Source organism: Vombatus ursinus, unplaced genomic scaffold (genome assembly GCF_900497805.2).
Source record: "Vombatus ursinus unplaced genomic scaffold, bare-nosed wombat genome assembly UNPS02014781.1, whole genome shotgun sequence".
Classification (NCBI taxonomy): Eukaryota; Metazoa; Chordata; class Mammalia; order Diprotodontia; family Vombatidae; genus Vombatus; species Vombatus ursinus.
In genome coordinates this window covers 34,227,034-34,239,059 of record NW_020954559.1, presented here as the reverse complement: position 1 = coordinate 34,239,059, position 12,026 = coordinate 34,227,034, and the positions used below count along the sequence as shown (strand labels likewise).

Genomic DNA, 12,026 nt, shown 5'->3' with positions numbered 1-12,026 from the left:
GAATTGTATCATTGTTAACAAATTTCTTGTTGTTTAGGTTCCAAGGGCGAGTTGGGTTTCCCAGGATCAGCAGGGAATCCAGGAATTCCTGGACCCAAAGGAGAACCAGGATTTATGGGTCCTCCAGGTCCCCCAGGGCAACAGGGATTGCCTGGAGTACCTGGCCGAGCGGTGGAGGGTCCCAAAGGAGATAGAGGTCCACAAGGTCAACCTGGCATACCAGGTAAGTAGATGTTGAACTACATTTTGTTCATATTGGAGCTATGAGCATAAAAAGTGCTTATAGTCCCTAGGACCATATTTCTTTCAGTTGAATTCTGATTAGAGTTTTAACATATACAAGTATTAAGGTACTGAAATATATTTTAATAAACCTTAAAATTCCATTAAAGAGTATAGATAGAGAGAATGAAAGAAGGGAAATGATTAGAACACACTCCAGAATATTTGACATCTTCTGTATTAATTTTCAAGTTTTACCTATGGTTGAATATATTTTAGCAACCATTTTATTTTGTCAACGTGTAATAGAAGTGACAGATCTGGTGTCAGTGAGCATGAAGTACCTAAGTTGAGTCAATAAGCATTAAGTGTCTACAATGTGCCAGGTTCTGTGCTAAGTGCTGGGAATACAAAGAAAGGCAAATAATAACCTTCCCTTCGCTCAAGGAGCTGACAACCCCCTAGGGAAGACAATATTGAATCAACTATGTACAAACAAGAGCATAAATTAAAGATAATGTCAGAAGGAAGGCACTAGCATTAAGGTAGATGGGGAAAGGCTTCTTCTAGAAGGTGGGATTTTAGGTGGACCTTGAAGGAAGCCTGGAGAACCAAGTGGCAGAGATGAGTAGAGAGTATGGAGAACAGCCAGATACAGAGTTACTTGTGAGAGGAACAGCTAGGAGGTCAGTGTCACTGGATTGTAGAGTACATGGAGGGCAGTAAAATATAAGAAGATTGTAAAGGCAGGAAGGGGCCCAAAACTATTTTATATTTGATCTTGGTGGTAATAGAAAACAACCAGAATTTGTTGACTAGGGAGGTGAGATGGTCAGGACTGTTCTTCAGGAAGATCAGTTTGACAGCTATAGAAATATATTAGCAATTTTGTGAGTCAGGCTTTCTGTTTTCTTTGAAATCTGTAACTTTTACCCTGATTTTTGGTGGGCTTGTGGTAAGTTACTTTTTGATATGATCAGACATTGTGATATTAGGTATGAGGGTAGAAATGACATGAAAGGAACCATATACAGGTGCTAACTTCACTCAGCTGTGTAAAACTTATTAGAAATTTACATGCTTTTTAATCTTTTTCAGGTGTTCCTGGACCCATGGGTCCTCCAGGCCTCCCAGGACTTGATGGAGCAAAAGGAGAAAAAGGAAATCCAGGTTGGCCAGGAACCCCAGGTGCTCCAGGAGCTAAGGGAGACCCAGGATTTCAGGGAATGCCTGTGAGTTACTTTAAGTATATTATCTATAGTTCAGTAGTGTAAATTTCACTAGTTGCCTCCTAAACATTCTACAGGTCCTCCCTACTAATCTTGGGGTTAGACCACCCTCCTTTTCTTCATCTGATTCTATCATGTATAAATCTGCACCTTTCTCTCTCATTAACATTCCACTTCCTGGGCAAATATATTTCTCATGTTGTTTGACTTCTCTATACACTATTGGCAAGATAGTAGATAAATCTTAGAAAATATTTTGATATTTGATTCCATGTAATTATTAAGAGGGAGGAAAATTAGTGTTAGAAATTATATTTTTGTAAGGTTTTCCTCTATGCCTAGGGGAAAAGAAAACCACAAAATTGGTGGGTAAATTTAGTGGATTAAACCAACCATAGCATAATTATTAGCTTTATAAAGTCAGTCATCTAGTTAGCAAGCATTCATTAAGCACTTACTATGTGCCAGGCACTGTGCTAAGCACAGGGAATACAAAGTAAGGTAAAAACACAGTCCCTGCTCACCTTCTAACTAGGGAGACAACATATATGTAATTTTAGACATACAAGATATATAAAGAACTAATTCTGTAAAATTGATCTTTTCTAGTTAGCTCCTATTATAGACTGACAAGTCCAGTATATAGGAGAAAGGATAAGAAATAAAATCTGTCTTGACTTAAATAAAACTTCAGGAAAGACCTCAGGAGCAACACATGTCAAGTTGTAGGAGTTTTGCATTCACTAATATACAAATCACTAAATACTACATATATTGCTTAGGCTGTTATAATGACAGATTACCTTTTGAGGGAGGGGGTGGTATTTGTAGTATTCGGACACCTCAGTAAATCACATTTGCTCAAGGTGGTGGTTATAGGAGGTATGGTTTGATAGTCTATTCAAATCAATGGCTTAATGACTCATAGTATGACTTTTGGCTTACAGATAATATGTAGGTATGTATATTTCACACCCACATATATGTCTACATGTAAATATTATAGAAACTAAAAGGAAAATGTGTTTCATTTACTTTCATTTTGACGTCCGTCTTTGTTTCATGGGTTGCCATGAACAAAGAATTTACTATTTACTGTCCAGTCGATAGGTAATGAGCTTTTCCATACTTAGGCTATTATTTGTACTGCAGACATAGTCTGGAACCACCATCTTTACAGCTTCTTTGAACCTTCTTGTATCTTGCTGGCATAGCTTTTAAGAATTCAGGTTCTTTTCCATGCCATGATGAGGCATTTTGGAGTAAGACTTGTATCCAGCTATATTAAACGATAAGCATGATGCAAGGTAGTAAGAAAATACAAAGCATTATTAACCCTAGTTTGTCAATAGCAAATTCTAGGTTCAATGTCAAGGGGAGATGTTAAATTATTGAATAAGAATTCCTAATCTTGATGTACTACTTGCTCAAAAAATGTTGGCATTTTTCTGATGGATCAGTACCAGATAAAAGACTTATGAATAATTTGGGCATGTCAGCAGCTTTGGCTACCTGCAGTTGCAATAACCACTTTAAATTCATTCCTGTTATTATAAAGCTTGTATATTTTTCACTATATGTTGAATATGTATTGTGAGATTGCAATATGTATGAATATATTTATAGGCTGGTTATTGTTGTATTACAGTTGCCTAGTGATGTAAGTGTGTGTAATTTGTCAGTTATTCATATATTCCTGCTTTTCTTCTATCTGTAACTTACAAATATAATTATCATCCTGTAGAGTCTGCCAACAAATATTAAGGAATCTTTCTGCATATTATTTTTGTTATGGCATTTTTCTATGAAAGCAAAGTAGAGAAACAAATCTGTGTAAGAAGCAGTAAATTTTTTCATATATTATTACCCATGACCTGGAAATAGAATACATATTGAAATAGCTAGAAAGTGAGACAATATTTTAAAATTCATGATATTCATTTTAAAAAAGAAGACAACCTTTTTATATCATCCTCCTTTCTTTTCTTCATCTCTTCCAAAATATCATCCTCCTTTCTTTTTATATCATCCTCTTTTCTTTTCTTCATCTCTTCCAAAATATCATTTTCCAAATAACATTTGAAACTTAATTTTAGAAACAATACTGAATTTGAATTTTGGGAGCAAAAAAATCAGCCTCCTGATTCTCGTAGGTTATTTGCCAGTATAACCTACTGCAACCTATTGTAACTCTGCCAAGTAACTCCTGCCCAATGACTGCTTCCATCTTTTTCCCTAAGGGTATTGGTGGTACACCAGGAATCACTGGTTCTAAGGGTGATATGGGACCTCCAGGTGTTCCAGGATTTCAAGGTAAGTAACAGTCGAATGATATTCTGTTTCAATTTCTACAAATTTTCCCAGTCATAGTTAAATTAGCAATAAGTAGCACTTGCAGATTTATAGCATAAGAACTAGGTGACTTGTTCTACAATTTTGTTTATTTATTTTTTTCAGTCCAAAGGATCATGTGTTGTGGTAGCCAAAGGTTGCCATATTTCTTTGCTTGTAATCAGGGCCATACCTTGTTACACTTATACCTCAATGTAGATGAAGATGTTTCCATTGACTCCATTGAATCCATAACATTCTTTTAGAATCTTTTTATATTATTTTCAAAATTATACTTTCTGATTCTAATTAAGAATGGCTTATTATGGGAGCCAAAGAGTTCATAATATTTTCTTCTATTTTGTGAATATTAAAAAATAATAGCATAATAAATATGTTCCCTGAATTTTCCTTAGTCTTAAAAATTGAACAGAATTCTAGATAATGATCATACTTCACATGCTCACAAATGAAGTGCCAGTGTTTCATAAAACCAACATGTATTTCAAAATAGATAAAATTCAGAAATTCATTTGCAGAAACTCAGGGCACGAATGTTGTTAGTTGTTTCAATCATGTCTGATTCTTCATGACCCCATTTGAGGTTTTCTTGTCAAAGATACTGGAATGGTTTGTCATTTCCTTCTTTAGCTCCTTTTACAGATGAGGAAACTGAGGCAAACAGTGTTCAGTGACTTGCCCAGGGTTGTTCAGCTAGTAAGTGTCTGAAGCCAGATTTGAACTTAGAAATTCTTTCCTGACTTCAGGCCCAGCACTCTCTCCATTGTGCCACCTAGCTGCCTTAGGGCACAAATAGCATTATTTGTTACTTATTTTTACTATTCATAACATTATTTATTATTTCGAGCCAAAGAACTCATCCTAGCCTGATAGCCAGCCTACAGCTATAATGTAAAGAATATTGGATTTGGAGTAAAATGACCTAAGTTCATATCTTGATTCTGCCTTTTACAGGCTAGTTATATGACCTTGGGCTAGCCCTTAAAAGGTTCTTGGCCTCAGTTTCCTCATCTGTAATATAACCAAGTACAACTCTATGACCTCTAAGATCTCTTCTGCCTTTAAAATGTGTGTTGTCATACTTAGCTATGGTAGGCCTCAGTGAGAAGGCACCTCCCATCACCAGGAATACATCTGAAGCCTTTCATGTATGGTAGAACATGCTAGAAGAGCTTGTGTCCTCCTTATGTAGCCTTTGATGACCCAAGGTTGCTCCCATACCATGAAGAGGCATTGGGGTAGAAAGGATTACCTTTTCATGTTGGGAAGTTTTAAAGAAAAGACTTTCTTTTGTACTTGAATATTTTTTCTTTGCTTTCTAGGTGCCAAAGGTTCTACTGGCCTTCAGGGACTCAAAGGAGATCAAGGAGATCAGGGATTCCCAGGTTCAAAAGGTAGGGGCATTTGTCATGAGTCCAGCATTTACTAAGGGTCTGTCTTGGGCACTGTACAGGACTACAAAGGAAACTCAAGACATGGGCTTTTCCTATTAGGGAATTTATATTTAAATGGTGAAATAAAGCACAAATGAAGGAAATTATTTAAGAATAACAGTTACAAAGCCGTTATAAAGACCTAATCAGCAGATCTCCATGTGGTATGTGGTAGGATTCTATTTCTGGATCTCTGCTGTTCAGCATTTTTATAAATAATTTGAAAGAGACACAGAGAAAATATTTGTTAAATTTGCAACCGACAAAAATTTGTGAAGATTGGCTAATATGACATGACAAAATCAAGGTTAAAATTGTGATAAGGTTAGAATTCTGGTCCAGAACTAACAGGATAAAACTAAACAGTAATATATGCAAAGTTCTGTTCTTAAGTTTAAGAAATCATCTGAACAAGTACATGAAAATTTCATAAGAAAATGACCTAATTTTCATTGACTTCAAGTCAACAATATGACATAGCTACTAAAAGAAGCTAAACTTGAAACTTAGGCTGAATTAAGAAGAAATGTCATATCAAATCAAGAGAGATAATAGTCCCCTTGCATCTAGATCATTGTGTTCAATTTTGAGCACGGCATTTTTAAAAAGGGCATTGGCAAATTGGAACTATTTAGAGAAAGACAATTAGAATGGTGAAAGATCTAGAAGCTTTTATGAGGAAGGAACTGGGGATGTGTGGCCTAAAGAAGAGAAGACTTGAGAAGGTTTGTAATCGGTGTTTTCAGTTATTTTGATGACTATTGTAAGGAAGAAAGATTAGGTAATCTGTGTCGCTAAAAGAGGCTGACTTGGGAAGAGCATAAGCAACTTCAACTTAATACAATGAAGAACTTTGTAACAATTAGGCTGTTTAGATTTGTAAATTTGCTCTTCACTACTGTAAATGTTTAAATAGAAGCCAACGACCACTTCTCAAGGATATTATAGAAGAGGTTCTTTTATTTGTGGGAAATTGGACTAGATTACCTTAAAATTCCTGCCAAACCCTGTCTGATTTGAAGCTCAAAAACTGAGACGAGAATGAAGAAGAAAGTTAAGGTTTAATATCTAAGTTCTAGGAGAACTAATTTTAAGGTTTTGAGAAAATCATTATATTTGGGCTATATTTAGCCCTAACCTTTTTGTAGGTAGGCTCGACAGTTAAACATTTCTCACTGTACTATTAATTCTTCCAGGTCTTCCAGGACCACCTGGTCCTCCAGGCCCTTACAGCCTAATCAAAGGAGAGCCAGGTATCCCTGGTCCTGAGGGGCCAGCAGGGCTTAAAGGTCTTCCAGGCCCTCCAGGTCCTAAGGGACAACAAGGTAAGAAATTTGTGTGTGCGTGTGTATGCGTGTATGTGTGTGTGTCTGTGTGTGTGTCTGTGTGTTTGTAATATTGGGGAGTATATGTGTATCCATTTCTGTATCCTCCTCCATGACTTTCGTTTTATAGCCAATACATATAAAAACAAAACTGTGTACTGTAAAAACGACCAATTGGTTATGAATTTTCTTTTCAAGTCTAAATTTCTATTAAGACCAACCAGAGTTTTCCAGGGGAGTCCTTTTGGATCCAAACTGTAGGAAAAGGGAAGCCAATTCAAATTGACTACCTTCTGATCAGAAAAAAGAAATAAAAGAAGTTATTTAACTCCATTACCAAATTATCCATAGGTGGAATTAATATTCTCAAATATTGTCTAGAAGCCATAATGACTTGTTACCAGTGTCTGAGTTTTATTCTTCATCAATGCACACTCAGTGAGTTCATGCCAACCTTTCCCCAATCTCATTTCAGAGATATATTTCACATTTTAATGATAGATCAAGGTAAGAGAAAGGGAAAGAAAGGAAGGAAGGAAGGAAGGAAGAAAGAAAGAAAGAAAGAAAGAAAGAAAGAAAGAAAGAAAGAAAGAAAGGAAGGAAGGAAGGAAGGAAGGAAGGAAGGAAGGAAGGAAGGAAGGAAGGAAGGAAGGAAGGAAATGAAAGAAAAGAAGAAAGGAAGGAAGGAAAAAGGAGTGACCTAGAATGTATTAAGTGCTTACTAAGTGCCAGGCACTGTTTAAGCACCGTGAATAGAAACAGAACAAGCAAGACAGTTCCTGCCCTCAAGGAGTTTATGTTCTCAAGAGAGAAGACACAACATTTAGAGAGGAGATGGAAAGCAAAAGTAGGAGGAAGGCAGAGTTAAGGCGTCTTGAGGAGGTAGTTAATAATCTATACTAATAGAAGAGGAGTTCCCTGTCGACAAAGTTTTCACTCCTTCCTCTTGTGCACCAAAGGAAGAAAAGTCAAACCTTCAGAACACCATTTTGCTAAAGGCTGCCTTAATAGAATATTAACAATCTCCAGAAATCTTTCCTTCAACCTTTACTTTTAGTAGCCTCTTATCTCAGAATGAACCTACTATGCTGTATGGAAATACTCTGCAAGGAACAAATGAAATGAAACACATAACGTGCTTTATAAACTTTAAATGCTGGCTATTGTTGTTGCTGATGTCAGTGCTACCGTTGTTGATTGACTCTGGTTGGAGCACATATTCTATTAAGGAAGGAAAGTTGGTAGATGGAATTTCAGGTCAATTTTGACCTTATACATGACACCCTGAAAGGGGAAAGATCTGGGGCCAGACATTTCACAATGGAATAATGATCTATGCTACTTCAGCAAAGGAAAGATATATGACTTAGTCATGTGTTTGTTTTCCCCTGCTTAATTTAGGTGTAACAGGATCTGCGGGTATTCCTGGACCACCTGGTAACCCAGGGTTTGATGGTGCACCTGGACAAAAAGGAGAACCAGGCCCTTTTGGTCCTCCTGGTAGGTATACTGATGTATTACAATATAAACCTTTAGTAATAAAAGTGATAGAACAGTATGGATAGGTTGATAAAACAATAGATAAAACATTCATTAACTATTTACTCTGTGCCACCCACTGTGCCATGTGCTGAAGATCCAAAGATAAGTAAGCAACATAAGCCCTACTCTTACAGAGCTTACATTCAAACAGGGGAAGATCATACATAAAGAGGATCTGGAGAGAAGGAGAAAAGGAGAAGGAAATGTAGGGGGTCCTGGGAAAGGAACCACCAATCAGGGGAGGAGGGCCTCAAAGCAGAGGTTTCTCCAGGATGGCCAGGACAAAGAATCTGGAGAGAGAGTACATGTGTTAGTGAAGTGAAACATGGTTAGGGTCCTTCCCAAAATGGGGGTACTAGGGAGGGAGTCACCAATCAGGAGAGGAGGGTTTTTGAATGAAAGTCTCTGCAAGATGGCAAGGCAGCAGACAAGGATGGGGGAGGAGTCTGGTACAGAGTTCAGGAAAGACAATAATCAATTTTGGTTTGTTTTCTTCTAATTTAAGATAATAAGCCTTAAGATCTCTTTGTTTGTATTCTCACTAGCACAGTATATTTCAGTGTTATTTCTGTTTCAGCATACGCCAGAACTTAAAAAATTAACTTAGTTGAAAGAAAATGGAAATGGGGAATTCAAAAAAGAGTCTTAGAAAAGTTGTGTGTGTGTGTGTCAATATATAGCCTTTAAAAGTGGAAGGCCTTTGAAAAGAATTTTTAGTTTCTGAGTAGTTTTTCAAATGCATAACTTGTTGATATTTGTGGGAGGGCACAGTATCAAGAGATAGATACAAATTCTCTATAAAGGAAGAGCATAGCTAGAGTCCTTTACTCTCAGTAAATTTTCCTTATTATAAAAAATGTCTTTCAATTATAGAAAGGGAAAAAAGCAGAGAACAAGCATATTAATGTCATAATTAGCTAAAATGTCATTTCATATCATTTTAGAAACATGATCTGAATTCTTTAGGACATAGAAATAACACTGGTGCTGGTGAGAATACAAAAAAGGGACCTTAAGGCTTATTGGTCTTAAGTTAGGTAGAGAACAAAAGAAAAAAACTAATTTTGAAGGTTACCACATGGCAGACTTCTGTCAAAAAATCTGATTGATGTCCAAGTGTTAAAGATGATAATAGCAACAGCTGTCCTAGACTTATCCTATTACCCTGTCTTCAATTGGGACCATTCTGGGCAGGAAATATTCAATTCAACAACTTTTTATTGAGTACATGGTGTGTTGGTGTTTTCTGGATATAAAGATGAATGAGTTATTGTCCATGGCCTTGTGGAGATTACAGTTTAAAGAGGCCATAAGAAAAGTACACAGAACTAGAATAAAAATCAAAATATGGTTAAGTGCAATAAGAGAGGTACAAATAAATGACTGTAGCTGCTCAGAAGAGGATGAGATCATACCTTGTGATGAGGATCTGAGTTCTTGAAGAGTGGGTAGAATTTTGACAAGCAGGCTGTAAGAGAATAGCATCCCAGGATTAGGGAGCATCATTCACAAAAAACAAAAACAAAACAAAATAAAAAACAAAACAAACAAAACCCCAGGCTGGACAGAGAATAAATCTAATTAATTAAATAAATCCTAGATTTTGATAGTGGCAATAGGGATGGAATGAAGGTGATAAATATGGGAGATATTGAAAGAATTCAGATAGAGGGATGGATTTCGGAGTTACTTAAGTAGAAGTGATGACTGAGGTCTTTTAACAACATGAGATCTCAGAAGGAGAGTGTGTTAAGAACAGTCTTAGGGTATGTCTACATTTAGAAATGAGAAAAAGTAGTTGGTAAAGGGGCAGTGGATAATGCAGTCTCATGAAAGACAAAATAGAGTTTTTAAGGACTGATCACTGTTGTCAAAGGAAAATAAGGATTGAAAAGAGATTTTGTGTTTTTCTGAGTAAGAGTTTTGAGAATGGTCACAGTAACTTGGAGAAAGTAGATGCCCAGTTGCAAGACTTTAAGGAGTGCTTAGGTGGTAATGAAATAGAAGTACTTCTCTGGAAAAAATTAATTTCTGAAAGAAAAGAGAGAAGATGGCAGTTTAAGAGATCATAGAATTGAGGAAAGTTTGTTTTTAAATGATGCTTTTAGCCAGGGAGAAGAATCCAATTTAGGGAAATTCCATAATGATTCAAGAGAGAGGAGGAGTAATTCATGCAGCAAGTTCCTGGAGGGAATAAAATCAGGAAGTAGTAGGCAAATTTGCCTTAATAATAACTCATATTTACGTAGTGCTTTACAGATGACAAGGCCCTTTGGGAGGTGGATAGGTCAAGTATTGTTACTTCCGTCTTATAAATGAGAAAATGGAGGCTGCCTCAGAGAAGTTAAGTGATTTGCCCGTGTATATGGCAGAGCTGGCAATGGTAATCAGGTTTTCTGATTCCATGTCCAGTGTATTTTCTTCTCTACTGGGCGCTGATGCTTCTCAGTTTCTTACATCACTTTACAGTTTACAAAATGCTTTCCTCAAAACAATCCTGTGGGGTAGCTAGTGCAGTTGTTATTAACTTCATTTTACAGAAGTGTAAGCTAGGTCTCAGAGGGGCAAAACCACTTATGTATGTGTCTTGGTTAGTAAGTGGCAGAGCCAGAACACATATACCTTTGTCTAGGGCTCATTCCACTATAACGCTCTGCCTCTTTTTCCTTGACCAAAAAGAGACACTTTTGGCACTCAGTAACAAGAGTCCTTGGATGAGATACAGGAATTCAACTTTGTAGAGAATGGTGGCTGACATGTCAGATGGTCTAATAAAAATAGCTTAAAGAGGGCATTTTAAAAGGAAAAATAAAACACTGTGGGCAGGAGGGCTAAATGAAGTTTATAGCTTGCTCTTTGCAATGTACTAAAAAGTACAAACTAAGTGTTAGAGACATGTTTGGTGATGACATGTGTAAGTCTGATAGATCTCTTTTATAAGGGTTGGGCCATAGTCAGTGAAAGGAAAATGGAATGATTTTTTTTTTTGGTTCTTTCCTACAGGTCCAAAAGGACATCCTGGTCCACCAGGTCCAGATGGGCTGCCAGGTTCAATGGGTCCTCCGGGTACTCCCTCTGTAGATCATGGATTCCTTGTTACCAGGCACAGTCAAACCATAGATGATCCACAGTGTCCCCCTGGGACCAAAATAATCTACCATGGCTATTCTTTGCTCTATGTACAAGGGAATGAACGAGCACATGGCCAGGACTTGGGTAAGGCATTAATAGGCATTAAAAAAATTCCAAAAAGTAAAAAGCAATTTAATATTGGTAAATTTAAAAAAATTCTAGCTTCAGAATTCCCTTCACTTATGGATTTGTAGATATGTGGAATAAGGTTGTTTCAAAAGTTTAGGGAGAGTATAACTAGGATGTGATTAAGAAGACACTGCTTGTTATTAAAGAATTCTTTATTGACAACTGATACTATAAAGGTTTTACAGAGATGAATAGATAGATAGATAGATAGATAGATAGATAGATAGATAGATAGGTAGATAGATAGATGGCAGGTTGCCTTCATCTATATTTGACATAAGCCTGGTATACTAAAGCCCAGCGTGAGATAAAAATCATGCAGGTATATAGGAAAAGTTCCTGGAAGAAACAAATTAAAACAAAACAAAACAAAACAAAAATTCTCCATGAAAGATTGCTGACTAATTCAAGAGAGTGTCAGCATAAATGTGACTCCTGTCTATTTGATGATTAACATCATCAAGGGCTTCTAGGCAATATGTTGGATACAGTGCTGGATACAGAGTTAGGAAGACCAGAGTTTGAATCCTTCCTCAGACATTGATTAGCTGTGTGAACCTGGGCAAGTCACATCTCACAGCCTCAGTTTTTTCATCTGTAAAATGAGGGGGTTGAAAGTAATTGCAGGAGATTTAAGGTCCTCTCTTGCTCTAAATTTATGA

The 12,026-nt window shown here is 36.7% G+C and overlaps 1 protein-coding gene across 1 annotated transcript in view; it reads left to right on the top strand.

The window, feature by feature from the left end:
* The window catches only part of LOC114046113 (collagen alpha-1(IV) chain-like), a 204,058-nt gene that overhangs the window by 176,220 nt on the left and 15,812 nt on the right, over nt 1–12,026 (top strand). The window contains exons 42-48 of the mRNA XM_027866369.1: nt 38–223; nt 1,321–1,454; nt 3,692–3,764; nt 5,126–5,197; nt 6,433–6,561; nt 7,963–8,061; nt 11,107–11,319. Of these exons, the coding sequence (XP_027722170.1) occupies nt 38–223; nt 1,321–1,454; nt 3,692–3,764; nt 5,126–5,197; nt 6,433–6,561; nt 7,963–8,061; nt 11,107–11,319 (906 nt within the window). The remainder of the gene's footprint in view (nt 1–37; nt 224–1,320; nt 1,455–3,691; nt 3,765–5,125; nt 5,198–6,432; nt 6,562–7,962; nt 8,062–11,106; nt 11,320–12,026) is intronic.